This window comes from Branchiostoma floridae, chromosome 7 (genome assembly GCF_000003815.2).
Source record: "Branchiostoma floridae strain S238N-H82 chromosome 7, Bfl_VNyyK, whole genome shotgun sequence".
Classification (NCBI taxonomy): domain Eukaryota; kingdom Metazoa; phylum Chordata; class Leptocardii; order Amphioxiformes; family Branchiostomatidae; genus Branchiostoma; species Branchiostoma floridae.
The window spans coordinates 24357158-24379975 of record NC_049985.1 but is presented as its reverse complement, the minus strand read 5'-3'; the positions used below and the strand labels follow the sequence as shown (position 1 = coordinate 24379975).

Below are 22818 nucleotides of genomic sequence, written 5' to 3'. Positions count from 1 at the left end.
GTGAAAAGTCCCTACCATGATGTCATCGAAACTTTCGGTCAGGCCGGCTGATGATTGGCTGAGAGGAAAGTCAAAGGTCATCCGTTGGCGGGGAAATCCCCAGGTCCATCGACGTTGGTCGGTTACAGTCACCTGATCGGTGGTAGCTTGGTGCTTTCGTACCGAGAAACGATGCTTCGTTTCCGAGAGACCAAGAGCTGATACTCCTGCGTAGTTTTCAAAGCCTTCTGCTGTGTTTCTGGTCACAGATGTAACTTTGCAGAATGTCACAGAGGGGACGAAGTCTCAGTCCACACGGCGCCTCGGCCTCTGCGCCCCAGTGAGTATAAACGTAGCTCATAACGTTAACTGTATAAGTGCGCAGTACGGACAAGCTGTCCGTTACCTTTGAGCCCAAATTATGCACACAACTTTACTTCTATTGTTTGTTACGTTACATAGAACTGTGCTGAACATAACGTTATGTTGTTGGGAATGGCAGCCATCTTGCATGGCACTCAAGGTGTTCTGGAAAGCGAAAGGGGTGGTCTATAATTGACATGAAAAATCTCATAAATAGACCCATGGGGGATGTAGTACTAATTAACTCATGATCAGGAGGTGGAAGTGTACCTCAAAACTGCGATGTAAAAAAAAAACTGTGGATGGACACGTATGATATTTGGTAGGTAATTTGGGAATCGAAGGTCAAGTTCGATTTTGGGTCTCCTTGGGGTGTTCGGAATTACCGGTCCGGTCCGGACCGCGGAATTACCGGTCCGGTCTGTTTGGGGGGCGGAAAAACCGGTCCGATCTGTTATGCGTATAGCTACGCCCCCAGGCAGGAAATAGCAGAATTGCAATTTGTATGGTGTGTTCCCGTATATCACAACATGGAGCGCATTAACGCTAATGAGGTGATGATGAGCCGAGTGTCCTCACCGTAAGAACTGATTAGCGCCTTGATTTTACAACAGTATGAATAGTAAGAATGCCGGTATCCTTCCAGTGACAGTAGTAAATCAACGCATCAACGTAAGACCGGCTCCGGTCGGTGTGGTCTTTCATGTTGCTAGCGGAGTGCGTTCTTATCCGTACAAAATTCTTCTCTTTTTTGGTGCGAAAATGTAATCCCTAACACTTGTTTCATAATGAGAGAACTGTAGGTTGGAATGATTGGATTGTGTATTAATAATATCCATCAGAAGTTTTCTGCATTCAAAGCGGCGCACATTAGGTCGTTGACCCCGAAATACGCAGCGGGCATGGATATGTGTGCGATGTTTCTTGACATATCATATTCTCTGTATAAATGACAGATTTTACCGAGATTGATATTGATTGTTGTCTTGCACTTGTCGCTAAAGACGAATATTTTGTTTTGATGACAATCCCTTGTAATCACCTGCGAAAACTCGGACGCCGACGGGAAAGACGCCCGTGTAGTTTTTAGAGCCGAAACAGTCATGGGTGACCCTAATATAGCCGAAACAGTCATGGGTGACCCTAATATATTCGAACTTAACCAAGCCATAGCGCTAAATAGACATCGTAATTTGTATGACCAAAGGTGGGCTTTCAATGTTTCGGCAGTCTCGTGTCGGCCAGCTGAACGCGTGGGAAAATGTTGAAACAAGAGTGACAGTCCGGGGGTGCCTGGCGTCTTACACGGAGCGCCGCGAGTCTGTGACTGTCGCAGACTCGTGCTGATTTCGTTACACATCGAGTGCGTAGAATATAAAAATGATAATAATACTATAGAGAATCGTAAATACAGTGGTTCGTTCTTTGTTGATGTAACGTCCTTGGTTCTTTGGAGCTCTTGGCTTGATTCATTTCCAAAAGTAAATGGCACTTGTATTTTAATTCAAATCCCATCCACAGACCGACAATGCCACAGCCTGGCTGTTACTATGGCTGTGATTGTGATTGGCAGTCGTGCGGTTTCCTCTGTAATGATATCCCTAACCTACTTAGCATATCGGTACCCTTTGATCAGGCCGACAGAACTCCACAAACTGCCGAGGGATAGCTTTTCAGGATCGTGTAGAACTTCCTACATTACGTTAGAAATCGGAGACTAATATACCCATTACAAATGTCTCACCGAGTATAACCTTTTTTCTTTGCAAGTGGAAATATAAGATTTGCCTGAGTTGGTTATTTATCATATACAAGGTGAAATTGTAAAACCATATTATGCCCGGTCATAACTTATATTTCTATAGATAAGCTGATGCTCCTTTGTTAGGAATTGATTGATATCATAGCTACTTTTCTAGAGGCGGACTTTTCGGATATTTTTTTCTTCTTTGAAATTTAATATACATTGTATAATACACTATACAATTTACATTGTATAATGTAACCATATGCCCATGTATTTCTAGTTAAGATGATGGTCATTGTTTAATTAGTTATTGATATCACAACTACTTTACGAGACGATACAAAACTATGTTTTCATTCGACGACTTTGCTTGAAATAATGCTGCTGGTCGTCGAGGGTGCCGAGGGGCCCAACAAGACCTACCTGTTACTGACGGAGCTCTTGGGACGGAACATCGCTGACGGCCGCTCCTGATCGTCGGATAGTCGACCGACGAAATCAATACAGGCCATTCATGTGTTTTTAATGTATTTTTTGATCGTATTTGTCTGTTCAATGTTGAGTTGGCGTACGTAACTAACTAACCGTACCTGTTCAAACTTGTGAAGTCGTAACTAACATTACACTTACTTCTATGTATTAATTTAAGACATACTATTATTAGGTAGCTACATTTCTAAGTCAGAATAAAGGGATTCGGGGTTCCATCCCTTGCACACTGCTGATCGTCGGGGGTGCAGCTCCGCCAACAAGACCTAGCCTCTACCAGGCTCCGCGGATCGGTAGTTTAATTGTAGAAAATGGACAAATAGAGTCAATGGTACGCTAGGGGAGTCAGCCGGCCAGAGGAATGGCCTGGAATACAGTTAACCTTGCAGCGATCCTAGATTCTGATGTCCTGGTTTAACAACTGACACCGACATGAGGCAATAACTATCATGACCTCTTGATTTCAAAATCTTGATATAAAAAAAATAGCATTACAGAAGTTCATCGTCCAAATATTTCAAAAATTTTGTATTTCCGATTCATACTACAAGAAATGTCGAGAGGGGGTTGTATGAATGAGCCCCAAAACAACAACAAAAAACAGCATATAATCGTCCGATTGTAATAAATATCGCTGTTAACAGTCGTGGCGATCTACCCCCATTTTAAACATTGTTTATTGATTTTATAATCTACAACTACACTGCAGTTGCGAACTTTCCAAAATTATCGGTGAGAAACTTTTAAATCTCGTTTAATTTGGAGAATACACATATACACTACAGGACATCATAAAACGTTTAAAACCTGGAAGGTAAGTTCGTACGAGAGCTTTCCATCATCATTGTGCAGCTACCAGATCGACCATCATCTATTCCAAAAAAATGTGGAAATACGGTAGGTACATCGCTAAATGTAAGAAGAAACTCCATGCCTTTGTCATCTTAAGTCGCGGTGGCACCACATACCAGTATAAATCGCAACTGAATATGTCTAACAATTTGTGCACGCCTGTTGAACTTAACGATGTGGGTTCACGGTACATGTTATTCCAAAATATCTAAAAGATATTCATCGGTACTAAATATCGCTATGAAATAAAGTAAACCAAGAAACAAAATCAAACACTGTGGAAAAACAAGCTCCGTGCTGATAGTTGTATTAATATGTGCATGGCCGTTCTTTGAAAGTATGCCGTCAAAGCAATGCGATTAACCTCCTTGGTCAAACTCAAAGAAGCCGCGCCCGCCCGCATGTATCAATCAAATTGGGCGGCGCGGCGGGAGGGCCTGGGTCAGACCCATTTTTGCTACAATTCTACCGGTATCTGAACATCTACTAAACATATTCACCCGCACAAAATATCTATTGGTTTCTATTTCAATAATGTAGGTCCCATATTTCCGCTCAAAACCACAAAGTTTGACAGCATTCCTCACTTTCTGAACCTCACACAATACCCGTATACAAGGCCGTGACGTCGTAGTATTTACGGCGTGTACATGTCGACAGCTCGTGTCATACCATTGAGAAAAGTGCCTATAAACTCTATAGTGTATATAAGATCTTTGGTCATATCTAATAGAAAGCGTAGTACGTACTAAGATCTAAAATACATGGTTGCACCATTCCAGATAGGTATTTACCGTGCACAGATATTCCTATCAAAATTCGAAGGTGGCTTTCCGATCGCGCGCTGACCAGTGCATGTTCCCGATCTTGATCACGCCCAGCGGCAATATCAAAGTTGCCGGTGACTTGTGTTGTCCGGTAACGTTAGATTTTCTGCGAACATGTACAGGCGATTTATATTGACGTTGCAACGGTTGCATTTATCTCAGTATTGTTTAAATACACATATTTTTGTTTGAAGAAATATTTCCAAGAAAACATGGTGATGAGGATTGCCCTTTCGTGTTAGGAAAATAGCAAAACATCGGCTAGCGATTTTACTTTAAAAAAAAAAACCACAGTCTAGTTACGTTGCGCACGTGGTAGAACCCCGCCCTTCCGGCCAAACGCTGTTAAATTTCTGCCGTAAATCAGGCTGTTTGATTGATAATTAATGGTGTTTCATGAATATTCCGTGTACACGGTATTCAAAGCATACATGAATATTCTGAATATTACCGACCGCTCTAGTGCACGTGATACCGTTCCGTAAATACGGCCGTAATTACGATCGGATTTATTACTCGCCCCTCTGGTTGTTTCATGTGCACGATTACGCTAAGCGTAATCTACGGTAACGTTAGTGTTCAAAAGTGTCGGTTTTACTGCTTTGAGTGTTGTTGGCAGTAGGTTCCGTTCAGCGTATCGGGCATGGCAAACTCTCCACCAGTGCAATGTTTATGTTAACCGTCGCCAATCGATCTGACGTAAACAGTGACATTAGCATGCGGACCCCATGCATCCAATCAATGCGCTTCATGTTGTGATATACGGGAACACAGCATACCAATTGCAATTCTGCTATTTCCTGCCAGGGGGCGTTGATACACGCCCGGACATCGGACCGGTTTTTCCGCCCCCCAAACAGACCGGACCGGTAATTCCGCGGTCCGGACCGGACCGGTAATTCCGAACACCCGTCTCCCTGCAGCTTAATTAATACCTGAACTTCTGGTTTAGGTATTTTGTGTTCACGTGGCACAATTGGCAGCGTTTCTTGGCTGACAGGACTGAAAGATCCCGGGTTCGCATCCTGCCGTGCCACTGATGTTGTGCCCTTACTAGTACGAAAGTCACTAGTTTACAGACTTTTCCTCACTTCACTCAGGTGAAAATGAGAACCTAAACTTCGGCTGGGGACGTCTCTCGGGTCTGGAGGTTAAACAGAGGTCCCGTGTTTGAGGAGAGTCATGCCTCACACACATTTAAGAGCCCACCACACCTTCCGTAGTGATAAAATTAGCTGAAGGTGAGCTCATAACCTCATTTGCATAATTAATGAGGAAATTCTAGAAAATACTTCTTTGTAATTTACATTTACAACTTTTAATATTTGGGTGGAAAAAATGATCAATTGAAATGATTTATGCAGATGATGACCTTATTTGCATAACCAATGAGAAACACTTTGTAATACATCAGTTGGAAAGGTTTATGATAACATCATTTGGTATGTAGTCAGGGATCCAACTCTATGTGGATATGATGTAACCAGTGTCTCATTATCTTCGCCAGCGAAGATTATAAGATTGCTTACTTGGGTCTGTATGTAGGTCAACAGCATATAAGTCGAGAAATTGTGGATGGAAATTTTTGATTTTTTGTAGGTGTGTAGCGGTTGTCGAAAGGCATGCCTAGTTTGAAAATGGTTTACCTGGCGTTTTCCTACGGTACAGCAGCGACCTTTGTATTTTTTCGAGGTTTGTTTCGAGAAGCATAACTCAAAATGCAGCTGGGCGATTTCTACGATATTTGGCAGGTGTGTAGCGGTTGTAGAAAGGATTGTCATGTGCGAGAATGGTTTAGCTAGCTTTTACCTATGGTGCTGTAGCTGGCTTTGTATGTAATTGCGTTTGTCTGTTAACACGATAACTCGAGATGTTCTACATGGATGCTAATCATATTTTGTTGATAGGTAGGGGACACAGAAAGGAAGGTCAAGTTCGATAATGGGCCTCCTAGCGACTTGTTTTGGTACTGCAAGTGAGCGTCAAAGCTTGCGCCTAAATTTTCCAGAAGTGCCATGTTCATGATTTTTAAGTGGTGGATAGCTGTTGGGACTAGGAGTGAATGGTGTAATTTTGGGCCCCCTAGCAGCTTGTTTGGAACTGCAGTGGGTCTTATAGTTTGTAACTTTTAAAAAGGATAACTGCAGAGGGGATTGATGGATATTCTTTGCTTTTGGTAGGTAGGTACTTAGGGTGATTATCAACATAATGAGATGCTAATTATGTAAATTGCGATCTACTTAATATAATTACTTTGGGATTCTTATCATGGAGAGAACCACATCCCTTACAAAAGTGGTGTGCAGTGCAACATGACACTGGCACCATTGTCACCCTAGTCCAGCACTAATGTGTGGACCATTAATCTTCATTTATCATTCAAGCCCTTCAGACAGAAGCAGAAGCCTGATCTCCTTTCCCTGACAAGGGCCAGTCACACCAAATTAACCCCCTGCCCTCAGTCTCCGGGTCTTAGCACAGACAAATCAAAGGTGGAGCAAAACTAATCGTCATGCCATGGCAGGGTGTTACACGCCCGCCCGTTTGAGGCATAAGACATGGTCACGTAAAAAAAGATTAAAACATCGCGGTGGGCCAAATCAGGCTGTCAAAGGTTCCAACGTAATCCTCATGAGTTGTTCGATCGCATACAGTACGCTTAATGATTCAAATACTATTTCGGGATGAGATTTGAAGAGTCAAAGTTGGCCTTCAAACTGGCTCTTTTTGCCTGATTTTGGCCTCGATTTCACACTGCATGGGGGTTTCCGTGCAACCGATTACGACAATATCATATACTTCCGGGTTGTACGAGTGCGGTCATAGAACGCGGGTGGTATCGTATCTTGTCTCGGTTTGTGCTAGGTTGTAGAGGAGGATCTAAGTAAGGCTTATGAATATACTAATACTTGGAGATTAGCAATTACTATGCCTGTCAATCAGCTATTTTGTCTTTGCGGGGCTATGAATGGGGGGATCTGAGTAGCCTGACGTGATAGCCAGGCCAGGTAGACTGTGTAAAATACCTCTGACTTAACTCGCGATTGCAAAACTTTACTTACTATTTTCATGAGATGGACACAAACATTCACCAAGGCGGGGCCGTAACAATCCTTACGTATGACCCTTAGGTAACCCTTAGATGACCTATTATCTAATATATAGGCCAGTCACTCAAAGTTTGTTTATTATTTCTTTTTTTACGAAAAGACTGCAATGTACATTTTGTAGAGTGAAATCTTATATAAAACTAAAGACCTAGCCTAACCTAGCCTAACTAAAGACCTTACATCCAGCTTTGCTATATTAACATCTCGTATTAAGCTGTATTTGGTGCTTATCCGGCCCATTATAGCCATAATTACATACATTAATCATTCAAAAACAACGACCTTCGATAAAGAATGTTTATTTGGCGAAGATGTGTGTTCGAGGAACTCTAGTTATACATGTATTTTCCAAGCAGACAATGGCATTTATTCAGGTTCTTTGTAACCTTGTTAATCTTACCACTGACCATGGTCATAGTCAAGGGTACCATTTACCATCAACATTACCTGTTACATTATGTAATGTATGTAATGTATGTAAATACACAGGGTGCACCCAAATATCTTCTTACGTATATAAATGTATGTAAAGATGTCAAAGTATACTACAGCTAGTATATACATCATATTCTTGACATATAAGTGTTAGAAAGATAATATAAATGTCTGTCATGGTACTTGTTTAAGAATTTGATAACTTGTAACTAAGTCTTATTATTAGGTTATTACTTAAATTTAAGTGGTAAAAATTTTTTGATTCACCCAATTTTTTAAACTGGGTGCACCAGTGCACCTAATCCCAAAAATGAATTTCGAGCCCTGAATATGTAACATTCGTAATTCTCCATGCATGTGTATGTAACTACATATTATGTGAAATAGTGTGTGTATGCACATGTATGTACATGATACATGTTGGTCTTTATGTGGGCATGTATTTAGATATGTTAACTACAGTCAAACCTGCCCAAGACGACCACCCGGGGGACCGGACAAAAACGGTCGATTTGGACAGGTGGTCGCTGAGAAGAGTATTGACTCAAAACATGCCCTATGCAAAGTGTAACGGTTTCCGTTGTGTTTAATGGCAAATAGCAAGCACACTGCACGCACGCAAAGAAGCGAGGTATTTAATGTCAAATACAACACGCACACTGTAAATTGTAAATTTAACCCCAGCTTTTATACGATACAATTTAATATTTGTACACTAAAGTTTTAGACAGTAAGGGAACTTTGATGCTGTCAGTTACCATACAAGCCTTTATGCGTCGCTATATTCTTGATCGCCGTATCTGAAATAACTACGGTGCACCTTTCGAATTCTATGCCCGGTACGTCCCAATAGCGTACTTACCCAAGGGTGAATGTACAGTATAGTTGGACAAAAGCACTCACACAGATCTTTCTTTAAAAGGTATGAGCTACACAAATCTTTCTTAGAAATTTCCTCCCATATTACAGTAGACTGCCCCATTGACCCACCCATTGACCGCCGCAATCTTTATTCTAAACGTAACATCGTAATGGCAGTGAAAATCCGACGCAAACTGGTCGATTTCGGCCCAAAATCGCGCTAGTTATCATCAAAAATCGATGAAAATCTCAATTTTGAAAATGATGCGGTCGTTAAGGGGCCCAATTTGGGCCGGTCGCGGTCGCGTTGGCCAGGTGGTCGTTGAGAAAAGGTCGCTTAATGCTTACGTCAATGGGAAAAAAAATTGGGACCGAGAAAAAGCGGTCGAAATGGCCAGGTGGTCGCTGAGAAGAGGTGGTCACTCGGGCAGGTTTGACTGTATAGCTATTATCATATTTCCCCAGGGTCGCATGATAAAAAATTTAAAAAATACAACACCTGGTGAATTCCCTATCGCCCTAAGATGGTCACAGCTCCCACCACCACCAAGCCCACCCCCACCCCCACCCCCACTGGTCGGCCTGTACCTCGGGGATTCCCATGTTGTATTCTATATGTACATGTATGTCATATAGATATGTATAAATTTAAATGCATGTACTGGTGTACTGTAGGTGAGTATGTGGCTATTTAGGGATAGCTTTGTTTGTTTATTTTAATCTCCATTTAAGTCATTAATTACAATTGCAAAATTTATTCTTCCTGGAGTCCAATTTAGCAGCAAGTCGATGAACGGTGATATCAAACTGCAATATTTTGAAATACTTTGCAACCAGTTGGTGTGATATATTGTTTTTAAAATATGTAATATGTAATAATATGTTTTGTATTCCATGTCTACATGTAATGCTTGTTCACCTTTATCCATGGGCTAGCCAAAATTCGTTGTTTTAAAAAAAACTGGGTATGTTAAGGGTTTCAGGTCAACGGATATGGGTTTCAAATTGAAACATTTTAAACAATTACAGTTTAAAACAACCGTCTTTCGACTTGATGATCCTAAAATGCCGTATTTTGACTACAAATTGAATATAGGTTACCCTACAGATAAAGGTGACCTAACGTTATGTCATACATCTCCCTGTGATGTTAAAACTCGGGGACTAATCTGAGAGTTTGGTGTTTGCATACAGGAAACCCAAGAATGGAAAAAGGAAACCCAACGATGATTATGACAAGAGGTCTATTCTGGTGTCCAATATACCACCTACCCTATCAGATGACAAGGTGATGATCCACTTCCAGCGAACATCTAGCGGTGGGGGAGATGTCAGGCAGGTCAGGAGGCTGTCACCTTCACAGGCCAAGGTCATCTTTGAGGATGTGGAAGGTTGGTGGATGTATATTTAGCCTTCGAATAATTTCATGCGAGTTGGACCTGAGATGTTAACTTGAACCATGGCATATATTATCAAGCCAACACCTACATGTAGGTCCTAACCCCAACCGTACCCCTACACATATGTAGCTTTACAAAACATCTAGGTCGAGTCCTATGCCCAACCATAACCGTATAGCTTTACCCAACAACTAGGTCGAGTCCAGAGTGACCCCAACCCTAGCCCAGCACCTCGGTTGAGTCCTAACCCCAACACTAACCTTGGTCAAGTCCTAAACCCAACCATAACCCTATAGCTACATGTATTGCCTACCGTCAAAATGTACGGCAAGCGCTAAAGGCCACATATAGCCAGTAACAAGTATGCAAATGAGCCCAGAGTCCGCCATTTTGAATTCTTAGCGTTAATGTATTGAAGTATCGGCGCCATACATTTTGAGAAAAAAAAGGGACTTAAAAAGGTTGTAAAGCACAGAAACTTCTTCCACATCAATGGGACACCTTCTTGAACATGTTTGTGGCGGTAGGTGTAGGTACTGTTGCACGATGGCCGATATTTTTGTGGATATAGTGGGCATTCGCTAAAAAGACTGGGCGTTTGCTTAAAAGACCATCAAAAATCGTCAACTTTGATTTATTTTACTTCAGATCAATGGATTAACTTGAAACTCAGGATTAATGCATGGGAGCCCAACTTGGACATATTCCAAGCAAAAAATATGAGATTTGTGCAGCACGGACTTCTCCAGAGTGGCCGTTCGTGGGCATTTGCTAAAAAGACTATGCGCTGTCCATTCACTTCTCTAACAATATCTAGTACTGTTACAACATTTCTGACTTCAAACGTTTTTCTAGTCATCGACAGAGTAGTAGCAAAGAAGCATGAACTGGATGGAGTGACCCTGCAGGTGGAGGCTTGGTCATCTTTCCTGGCCAGGGCACTGGAGGTGGACAGAACCAGTCATAGAGAGTCCAACTGTGTTCAGGTGTGTGCCCTGAAAATCTCTTATCCATACTACTCCTTCTACATATACCGGTACTCCTAGCCTGTGTTACATGACCTCTTGCTGCCAGGGGCTTATTGGGCCAGTCAGTTGAGTGCAATTTAGTTAGGCTACTGGTCTCCATGCTAGCAATGTTGAGAGGCTAAATTTGAACTTTGCAACTTGTATATCGTAAATCAGCAGATTGAATAAAAATCTTAGTCTGGATGTGACGTATGAGAGAATTTGCTACAATGAATACTAGTGACAAAATGCAATAAATTTTGAATGTAGAAGGAAGTGGTTGGTACTAAGTGCATGTCATCATGAGACTGTGGTGTAAATTGATCAATATACTACTGTACGTAATATATGATCAGACTAGAAGGTCGCAATTGTCAGGCTCTTCTACACTCGAAGGTATGATTTACAACTGTTCCTTTCTTTTAGCGTGCTACAGTGAAAATTCACCAGCCAGTCTCTCAACATGTGTGGGACAGTTATGAGGAAAAGATGTTGAAAACAAACAACTCATTGAAAGGATCAAGGTCAACAACAAATGGCACAATTACTTTGAAAGGGAGCTGGAATGAGGTGGTTGAGGCTAGAAGTATTTTCTTTGACTCAATACTTAGTGAAGTCGATGAAGCTGAATCCCCCTCAAGACTGGATTCCAAGAGGATGGGATCTAGGAATGGCCAGCATCAGACAGATGAAAGTGTGGCCAACAACCTGAAAAATCATCACAATGCTTCCCATACAACACCTGTAGATGACAGCCAACAGCTGCAAGGAGCTGTAAACCATGGGACAGAGAATCCTGATGAAGGTCACCCATTGGACAGGGTTGATTTGGACAGAAAGCAGGGGGAAGGAGCAAGTAAAACAACACCATACAAGGAAAAAGAACAGAATAGTGGTGCATGTAATCACAGGAGTTCCTCAGAAATGATCAAGAATGGCCAGAAGGGTGATGATGACACTGTTGGATTTACTCGTAGTCAGAGCTTAGAGCCAATGGAAGAAGATGGCCTGAATGAAGCAATGGAATATGCAACACTAGGAAGCTTTCGGCGGTCAATAAGTGCCCCTGGTAATGCTTCGTCAGCATATGGGACAAGCAGCATAGGACCAGTAGGACCACAATCATATGAGACACATAACTCGCCATCATCTTTGGATCCCATGGAACTGAACAGTTCAAAATACAGCTCTGGAAGCAAAAATCAAGGTATGGCTGGTTCAGGTACTGCATTCTCCATCCCTGGTAACCACAAGACAAAATCATCTGATCCGAGAATGGCTCTGGGCAGTGAACCAATGGATCAATCTGGACCTCCACGGGACAGAACAAGCACCAGTAGCACTTACAAGCTGCCAGAAATCTCTGCAGAAGAGAGAGATGAGGAAGCAGAGACCATTGTTGACCAGACAGTTGATCCAGATATCATGTCCTACATCATCAAGGTACACAGTCCTGAAATCAATATGATGGCAAGGAAGCATGGGGTCCATTTTGATCACAGCAAATACAACAGCACAGTGTACATAAAAGGGAGTAAGAGGAATGCAAAAGCCGCATTAGATGACTTTATCACCTTGTACCAGAGCTTGTTCAGTAATCTGCAGTCTAAATCTCTTGATCTTTGTTTGCATGATTTGATGGCAGAAGAATGTATGAATGCGGTGGGACTTGCTCAGGAGCATCACCCATCTGTTCTCATCAGCATAAAGAAAAGAGATGGAAAGGTCATGTTCATTGGTGAAGAGCAAGAGATTCGTGCAGCAAGAGCAACCATATGTCGTCTGTTGAACATTACTGAGTCAAGAAGGAGACGAGGCAATGTATCAGGTACATCTTCTAAAAATAGACCCCAGCTTAAGTGGTACAACCTCAGCATGCCAGGTCGTGTGCTGTTTCAGGAGAAGACAACAGGAGTACAGATAGATATAATAAAGGGAGATATCACCAGTCAGAAGGTAGACACCATTGTCAACGCAGCCAATTCTTCCCTTTCACTTGCAGTAGGAGTGTCTGGAGCCATCAGTAGAGCAGGAGGCAGAGCTATCCAGACAGAATGTGATAACATCATCAAACATGGTAGCCTAAGGACAACAGACTGTGTTTGGACTACACCAGGGAGACTTTCATGCACGTACATTATTCACGCTGTTGGTCCAAACTTTGTACCAGGTTGTGAGTCAAGGTGCAAGCAGGAACTGTATGACACTTGTCAGAAAGTGCTCAACATAGCTGCCTCTAGGTTGAATGCCAAATCCATTGCTATGCCAGCCATCAGTTCAGGTGCATCTGGGATGCCCAGGAGACTGTGTGCAGAAGCTATGTGTAGTGCCATCATGGACTTTGTAGAGAATGGGCAGGGCATTGGTAGCAGTCTTCTTGATATCAGGATTGTGGACTATGACAGAGAAGCTGTCAAGGCATTTTGTGATGTTTTCAAGGCAAAAATTGCTAAAGACAGCACCAGTGGAGCAACAGGCCAAGGAACAGGCTTCACCTCCAGTGGAACAGGCTACACTGCCAGTGGAGCAGGCTACACTGCCAGTGGAACAGGCTACACTGCCAATGGAACAGGCTACACCACCATTGGACCAGGCTACACCACCAGTGGAGCAGCGGGCTATACCACCAGTGTCACAACAAGTTACAACACGAATGTCACAACAGGTAACAGCACCAGTTGGAACATGACACCAAAATATCCACCCATTTTACCAAACTATGGGTCAACAAGCCACATTGCATCAAGCTCCATAACCTACCCAGGTCCTACCCAGACATACGTCACTGCAAGTTCTGCTTCTTACCCACACTGCAAGTCAACAGCAACAAGCTATCCTCATTCTACTCCAAACTACCCTAGACATGGTGACCTTACACAGACACAGACTTCTCCAGGGGCCAGTGCAACCCAGCCAAGTCAGTCCCACTCAACCTATTGGCAAACACAACCTTCTAACAGTCGGAACACCTCATCATTCTCCTCACCCAGAGCATCGTCAGCATCCTCTGCATCTGGAAGCTCGGACAAAGAAGACACCTGCCCAATCTGCCTCTGTGACTTCACTGGGCCGGTAACAACCACACGTTGTAAGCACAAGTTCTGTTCTGGCTGCCTGGACAGTGCCTTGAAGGTTTCCGGTCAGTGTCCTGTCTGCAAGGCTGTCATTGGACGACTGAAAGGCAACCAGCCTCCAGGGACGATGACACATCGCATTGACTACCTAAACCCCCTTCCTGGCTATGAATCCTATCGTTCAACAATTGAAATCTACTACTACTTCCCTGATGGTGTACAAGGGGTATGTGATGACTATTAAGAATGTTCTATTTTGACTCACACATGATATCACATTTCCCCTCTTATAGATTAAGATATGTTTGCAAAATCAAAACTGGGAACTAACTCTTCAGAGAATTCTTTTGTTCTGCTTTTTAATAATAGCAAAAGCTGTCACATTCTAGAACTAAGTTGTTTGATCATATCGGCTTAATTTGACCTGTTGTGGGTCAGTAGATTTTTAGTAGTTATTGCAAAGACAATATCGAAATCGCTTCTGTTTTAGACACTTACAGCACTGTTGTTAATCATGTTCTGTTTCAGTCTTATGCTGCATGTTGATTACATAGGGCTGTGAAAAAATAAAAGTCCTCATATTTCTCCTGTAGCCAGAGCATCCAAACCCTGGGAAGCCCTATACTGGAACATCACGGAGAGCCTACCTTCCAGACAATGTGGAGGGGAACGAGGTGCTCCGTCTCCTGAAACGAGCCTTTGACAGCCGTCTTGTCTTCACCATCGGCACATCAGCGACTACAGGACTGACCGATACTGTGGTCTGGAATGACATCCACCACAAAACCAGCAAGTATGGCGGACCCAACAGGTATAGCCTTACATTGTTGGCTTCTGCATACCTTTTCTTTTACTGTTGAAGTTGTATTTAACCTTATGTTTAATCTACACAATGTACATCCTTGTCTGGTATCTATCCTACCCTAGGTAACTTCTCTGATAACTTTGATTCTCTGATAGCTACTCTGATAACTTGTCAGTAGTCTTTCCTCAATATCTCTATTGAGATGTTTGGTCCTTATAACGAATATTTGATTCCTGTATTGTTACATTGAGAAGCAATTGGCAGAGCAAATCCGACCTAGCATAGGATTGATGTCTATAGCTATGGTCAATCAAAGTCCAACAAATCTAAAATATCAAGACTTACAAATAGCCTATAGTATTTAGGTCATTCTGGTGTTATACATAAAATACATTTTGGCCTTAGATAACGTAACGGTTATGAAATGCAGGGTTGCATTGTAGCTATGACAGTGATATTATCATCACTTGTTTTGCAGCTATGGCTATCCTGATCCTCAGTACTTGACAAGAGTGAAGGAGGAGCTGGCTGCCAAGGGGATCAAATAGATAGGCTACAAAGGGGATCAAGTAAATTGTGCATGATTATACTTTTACATACAATTGCCCCATATGTTAGCTTCTTTATGGAAGTGAAGCGTGAAGACTAGCCGAATGCTGCCTACCCCTGTGTCAGGGAACCCCGTAGCTGTGTCCATTTCAATTAGCAGTTCAACCATTGATAGCTTAGCAATCAGTAGTTTAGGCAATGTTTGGCTAGCCTGGGTACCATCCGGAAAGTAGTTCCGGGGTTAGTTATACACCGCATTCAGTCGCTTCTCGCTCGGACATTTATCATACACTATATACAGTCGCTTCTCTGCTGTTCCATCTGGGATCCTTGGCCACGTTTACATCTGGAGTTGTCCACATTTTGGATGAGGGCGCTGATTGGTCTCTATACATGAGCGAATTAAGGAATGGGTTCAAGAGCTCATTTGAACAGGCGATCCAACACCCAAAAAGCCCTCCATCTGCTTGTGGGAGGGCCTGTTGTCATCAAACGAGCGCTCTAGAACCTATTCCTTAATTTGCTCATTTACTGACCTTAGCATCAAACAGTTAAAATGTGTAGGTCTCCAGACGAGTAGCACTGAAGTGAACATAGGGGCGAACTACTATCCGGATGGTACCCAGGCTAATGTTTGGATGTTTGGCTGCATGTCTGTCAAATATATTATTATACAAACTAAAGTAGATGTTTTATGTTTTTTGTTGTTTATTTTGACACTTTGAAGTAGGTAGGTTGTTGGGGCTATGGAATCTGTCTGTATTCAGCATTGAGTGGTTGAGGGCATAATCAGTTCTGTTTCACAATTTGTGAATAGTTCAATGTAGTAATGCTAGTTCACCTTTATCTGCGGGGTAACCTATATCATTTTTAGGGGTTTTAGGGGTTTTAAATGACAGAATATGGTTTACCACACAGATAAAGGTAAACTAATAATTATCATTACATTTTGTATATATATATATTGCAGACTTTGTGTATAGTTTGGGGTGTCAATTTTTATATAAGATTTAGGATGTACTTGTAAATTATTTACATGAACTGGTATATCTTAAATATCATATGCATGTAATCTCCAATACAAAAGAAAACTGTTCAATTGAATTGATTGTGTCATAATGGCCCAAAACTTCCAAACAATCCCCAGATTCGTGATATGCCCCCCCCCCCCCCCCCCCCCCCACACACACACAAAATTAATATTTAATCCTGGAATGAGAGAGTGCATAGAAAGTATATGATAATGATAATGATGGAAAGTTTATTTTCTTGTTGTAATATATTAATGACTAAAGTTATATTAATGACATTTTCATACATGCAGCTTCGGCTGTTGTTAAGCCCCCTTTACAAATCAAGAATTTAGCTCGCCCGAGTTGTCAGCGAGCTCTAAATTACGAGGAGGTATGACTCTGATGCCGACGAACAAATGGCAGATTTTCTTCGTCGGCATCAGCTTAATACCTCCTCGTAATTTAGTGCTCGCTGACAATTCAACTCGACCGAGCTAAATTCTTGATTTGTAAAGTGGGCTTTACCACATCATTGTAGAGGGATGAAAGCAAATTAGCCAAGGATTTCATTTCGGATGCAAGGCATGTACAGGCTATGCAACATATTGGTGCTCTAAATACACAATGGTTTAATTTCATTACCAATTGATTTGCTGACAAGTATATCTGTACACTATTCCCATGGCGTTCAGTGTGTCTTCAGCATTTGTGTGGAAATCTGCAAATACAATATACTTAATTCATTTGCTGTGTACTGTTTTCTTTTTTCCTTTTTCAGATTTTGAAATTTTTATTAGATCTAGGAGGCACTTCCATTTCCTACTTCTATCAGCTGGTGGCATTGTCTACTAATACGTAAACAAGCAAACGCCGTAAAACACCAGAAATAAATGTAAAAAAAAAACGTACTGATGTAGGAAACACTTCTGGTCAATGTACTATGCAAATGAGGATGCAATCTGCATAATTGATATCTATTGACATTTCTCTCTTTCTCAGCTACACGTGACAAGTTTGAAAGTCCTATCATGGAATGCAGTGGATTTATAAACTTTCCTCATTAATTATGTAAATTAGCTGTTCATTTCCATAATTAGTATCTCATTATGTAGGTCTTCATTTAGGCTATCTACATACCAAAAATCATGACAATCAGACATGTTCATATTTTCTCATAAATTATGCAAATTAGCTGTTGTCTTGCATAATTAGTATTCCATTATGTAAGTCATCACTTAGGCTATCTGCATACCGAAAATCATGACGATCTATCAACATCTTCTCCAGTTATTCTCGTCCAAAGTTTGAAATAATCAGAGCCTGCAGTTCCAAACAAGCCACCAGGGGCCCAAACTTGCATGATTTTCTCCCTGCCCAAAGACGTATCCTTACTTACTTACTTACTTTACTTGGGCCCTTTGTTCCGGTCGGAACATAGGCCACCGATGATGGCCCTCCATTGTACCCGCCTCTGGGCTTTCTTCCTCAGATCCTGCCAGCTGTTGCAAATACTTTTCATCTCTTCCTCCGTATCTCTCCTCCAACTATTCCTGGGGCTCTCCCTCTTCCGCTTGCCCTGAGGGTTCCAAGTCAGAGCCTGGTGTGTAATGCTGGATGGTGGGTTCCGGAGGGTGTGCCCTATCCAGGACAAAGACGTATCCACTAGTCAAAAATTGTGAACCTGTCACTTAAGGATATTTTTAGCGCCAAATTTGACGCTCCATTGCAGAACCCAACTTGTCGGTAGGAGGCCGATCATCGAACTTGGCTTTCGGCTTCCCAACCCTTAAACTTTGAACTGCCAAATATCATCGAAAATGATCCACAGCGTCTTAAGTTATCTTGTTCACACACGCGCACACACTCGTCCTGTTGCAGTGCCGACGAAAAGTGCCAGGTAAACCATTTTCGAACATCACCTCCGTTCCTCCAACCGCTACTCAAATCCCAAATATCATTAGATTACATCCATTGCTGCTCGAGTTATATGCGATTGACCTACATATTGTGACACAGAAAAAGTTTCTACCAAAAATATAACCTTCTTGGCGAATGTATATGATCATATTACAATCCATCCGGAGGTTCTAGATTTTTGACGACTCTGGGACCACTTCACCACAAGCCCGTCAAGTTTCCGAACAGACCGGACATTGTAGTGTTGTCTGCGTGGCCTTCCCTTGACCATACAGACCACTTCTTTCGCAAACATAAGATCGGTGAACAATGCATGCCATTGTCTTTGCATTGTCTGTGTTTAACACCTGAAGACGCCGCACCTGTTGGGTGATAAATACGTCATAGCTATGCATAATTGTTTCCGCCCAGAAAAGCCTGGGGGAAAAGCCTGAGGGTCAGTCGCCATTTTCTTCGGAACAGAAACACGGTCCGGTTATGGGTCACTGCTCTTCTGTGAGCTCCAATGTTTGCTGTTCATAGTTGTTGACACTAGTCAAGAGGATCGAAACAAGGAGTTAGCTGTAGCAGGTGTTGTTTGAGCTCGGGACTTAGACTTTGGTGAAGTATGTAAGTTTTTCACAACAAACCCACGGGCAGGTAAAAACTGTTGGAGGGTCAGTGCGTGGGAGTCCAGCAAGCTCGATCGTTTGGTGCTAAGCGAGTACGAACTGTACGTACGCCATAATTGACTTGCATCCTGCTGGTCTCAGTTCACCATGAGCTCGCAAAATGTTCCCGGCGACTCTGTGTTTGACGAAGTCGACCCCGGGCCCGTCTCGACTTCTCCCGGCACTGTGGAGCTCATTGCCCGGCACGACTACAACAAGGGTGCGCTGGAGGTCACCGTGGTTCGGGCTCGCCTGAAGGAAGACGCCGTGTGGAACCAGGACGACATGAAGCACCAAACAACCATAGGTCGCAGAACCATCGATCCTTACGTCAAGGTAGCACTTGGGGGGACGACTCTGACGACTAAAGTCGCCAGCAAAACTTACACCCCGATGTTCAACGATACGTTCCAGTTCGACTCCGAGAACATAACATACGACTCCGTCTTACACGTAGGTGTTCATTTATCATTCTTGTGATTTAATTGTAATTGGCCGACTGTGTAAAGACATATAGGCAAGAATAATATCATGGCCGTCAACTCGCCCTAACTCGGTTTCCTAAACCAAACCAAGTCTGTATATCGAATTAACCTCCTTGATCCAATTCGCCCTCTTAATAGTAGCGTTACTAACTACCAAGTCGCCCTGAAATTTAGGGCAAGGAAACTTTATCATTATTATGATAGGAACTCTTTGATTACGTTGACCAAGGAGTGACAGACAATACTGGGGGTTTATTCCCTGGAAAGAAAAAGAAGATATACTACTTCTGTATCTTATTTTCTAACACGCTACCAAAGCCTCGTGACTTCACTGGTATTTTAAAGCTGACCCCAAAAAAAGTCTGTGTGCGCTGCCGATGGGGAAATTGTTGTTTATGTCTGTCAGCCCTGTCCACTGTACCGTGTACGGCCTCTCCCTCTGTGAAATTGCGAGCGTCCCCGCGCGTCCGGGACGCCCGGAACGGGCGTCCAGCCTCGTCCCGCACGTCCCTACGGCGTCCAGCGCGTCCACGCCCGTCCCGACGCGTCTACAAGTTGACGCCTCGGACGGCGTCCCGTTTCCGCCCGTCCCGACGCGTCCACAAACTGACGACTCGGACGGCGTCCGGCCGTCCCTAAAGCATGGGACGCCTCCCCGTCCCTCCCTACCCGTCCGGTCTGGGCGCGGACGCCGCAATTAACAGATTAATCTGCTGATAAGCCGTTCTCCTGCTGTTCTCCGAGTGGGCCGATAGCCAGCGCCCCCTGTCGGACCACGCTCCGCGCAATGTTCAAACACAGTCAAGCCGCTCGTGTGGATTTCATGCCATGCCCCTGCAGCCATCCCAAGTAACGCACATATGCTGCATAATTTAAACGATTTACGGAAAATCAACACAATGCAACGCCAGCACACACGGTTGACCTGTAATCCATGAACAACATGAATATATGTAAAGTTGCACACACAACACTACTGCAAATTCTGGGGATGACTCACAGTGCCCCACAACTTTAAATTTTATCCATGATATTTTATACGTCTCGCCGGGCGACTCTCAATCCCTGGATCCAGTACTTGAACAGCACACGCGTATCAATCACACTCAAGGCGCAGTGACTACGCCGCCCAAGTATTCTCACCTTACTGCTAACTGATAGCGCGTGTTACTGTGCTAAGAGGTGTAGAAATTTTGTTGTTTTGTGGACCTTGTGACGCACTCTATAAATGACCCACGTGGTCCGCCAGCTCGCATGTTATTTTGTACCCGGCACGCGCAGTGAAGCGATTTATATGTAAACAAACAGCACTACCCTGGACAGACTTCGCGGGATGACTTTTGCAAATGAAAATTGCTATTCAAATTATGTCCCTTCTGCACCATGAAAACTGCAAAAAGCGTACAAGTCCAGAAAATGTAAATAAAACAAACACCGTAGAACAATATACTCCACCGCTTTGACACTACACGTCGGCCATTCGTTGTGGCCCCAAGTGTCAAACTGGGTCAAAGGGCGTCTGAAACTTGAGAACATTTCGCGCAGCGCTGCGGCCAGCTTTGAAGTCGAAAATGTTTCGAGATATAATAACGGCCGAAATGAGACATTCTAAGCCGTCACCAATATGGATTTGTGACCTTTGGAAAACGTCACAGTTCATAGGGCCACTGGTCGGAAGAAATGTGACATTAAAGAAGCAGAAACAAACATGCGGCAGTTTAAATAGCCCCACCCGTGACCTGGCGTTATAATCGACACCGGCGGCACCGCCCACCACACTGCTGTTTGCTGTTAAAGCTATGGGCACAATCTGCCGTACGTGCTATTTGTCCGTACGTTTTGCGGTCACTCTTTCTTGTTCAGTTTTTTTGTACAACCTCCTTGGTACAATGAAACATGAAATGGTGTAAATTTTTTGTTCAATGATGGTCAAATATAAATGGAATTATATCATATTCTTCAATCATGCGATCATTTCTACAAGGAGCTAAGTTAATTCCTCACACGTCACAGAGACGCCATTAGTACGGGAGAGCACATGTGGGGGGATTCATAGATTGTACCTCTCCTTCAGCGGTACTCTGTGGTCTTCACAGCGGGTAGGAAGTGTGATCGAGCCTGGACGAGGTCTGGATGAGGGAACGTGCGATAATTGACGAGGGGCTGGTAATGGGGTGGGGTGGGGTGGGGAGGGGGGGGTAGGACAACAGTGATTGAGTAAACTTTCTAGCTTGTTTGTTTATCAATCATTGATTCCAATAAACAACTTTTGCGACATTACAGAGGGGCCATGGAATTAACAATTTTTCATCTTGGGCTAGACCAGTCACCATGGAGAAATCTTTCCAACTTCTGCTTTACACCAGCATCATAGAAGACCCCATAGAAAGATGGGGTCCGACCCCGTGACGCACCAGACCCCAAACGTACTGTCCCTGACATTGCTTCGCACAGACAACGTCTGCGCGTTTCTATCAGTATTGATGTGAACAAAGTCCACGAGGTCGGACTCCTTGTGTTGGAGCCTGACACATGTAGAGGGAGAAGTTTACAAGCAAATTATGATTATTCACTTTCCGAACATTATCCAAACGTTCACATTGGTTTATATAACGTTAATAGTCTTTCTACGCAATCTTTTATGAGGGTGCAAAATTAACCTTTCGCTTGGAAATCACAACAAGCTGTACGTAAAACATTTCAGCATTATACCCATTGAACCCACTAATTTCTGTCAGATAATGCAGGATGACATGTGGAATAACTTACAAGTAAATGACAGGTCTTCCCGCCATTTATCGAACCATCAAATTGCTTGAGCCAGTGGCATACGTATTTGTCATGTGTTATTATGGGGTATGTGAGCACACCCAGGACCCAGTATGTGTTTTCCGATCGAAATTATGGAATCTGCAGTAAGCAGTTGACCCGGCGGTGCACGGAGGAAATTGGTGGAAAAAATGCCCTCCCCCCTCCCCTGTTATAAACCAAAGAAATCAAAATCTCACTGGTTCGTAGATGATCCTGCCTTTCCTGGGTAGTTGGAACTAGTCGTCATCTTGTTTCCTTGATCACAAATGTCCATGCACCGGCCGCTGTAGTAGTTTCTTTGTACTCCAAATGGTAAACGAGTGCAGATTTCCCCGCCACCATTCCGTACCGACAGTCGACTGTACCTACCTCTGTTTCCCGCCACTCATATGGGAAGTCCCCAAGGGGAAAACAAAAACACGTACAAGACAAGACACAGGAAGA

At 43.1% G+C, this 22818-nt stretch overlaps 2 protein-coding genes across 2 annotated transcripts in view; both read left to right on the top strand.

The window, feature by feature from the left end:
- The first annotated feature begins 80 nt into the window (after positions 1-80).
- Positions 81-17253, top strand: LOC118419824. The gene is made up of 6 exons (XM_035826430.1): positions 81-319; positions 9858-10054; positions 10919-11049; positions 11497-14370; positions 14738-14955; positions 15428-17253. The coding sequence occupies exons 1-6, from the start codon at positions 264-266 to the stop codon at positions 15495-15497; spliced, it is 3546 nt and encodes a 1181-aa protein (XP_035682323.1). The 5' UTR covers positions 81-263; the 3' UTR covers positions 15498-17253.
- A 1603-nt stretch (positions 17254-18856) lies between these two features.
- LOC118419822 (kinase D-interacting substrate of 220 kDa B-like) overlaps positions 18857-22818 on the top strand; it is a 58812-nt gene continuing 54850 nt past the window's right edge. The window contains exon 1 of the mRNA XM_035826427.1: positions 18857-19531. Coding sequence (XP_035682320.1) covers positions 19187-19531 — 345 coding nt within the window. The 5' untranslated portion in view covers positions 18857-19186. The remainder of the gene's footprint in view (positions 19532-22818) is intronic.

What these genes read in the sequence shown, in the direction of transcription:
- LOC118419824 (XM_035826430.1), top strand. Translation starts at nt 264, where the DNA reads ATGTCACAGAGGGGACGAAGTCTCAGTCCACACGGCGCCTCGGCCTCT. An exon ending in GCCTCGGCCTCTGCGCCCCA is followed by an intron (nt 320 to 9,857) that starts GTGAGTATAAAC and finishes GTTTGCATACAG; the next exon opens with GAAACCCAAGAATGGAAAAA. An exon ending in TCCCTGATGGTGTACAAGGG is followed by an intron (nt 14,371 to 14,737) that starts GTATGTGATGAC and finishes TTTCTCCTGTAG; the next exon opens with CCAGAGCATCCAAACCCTGG.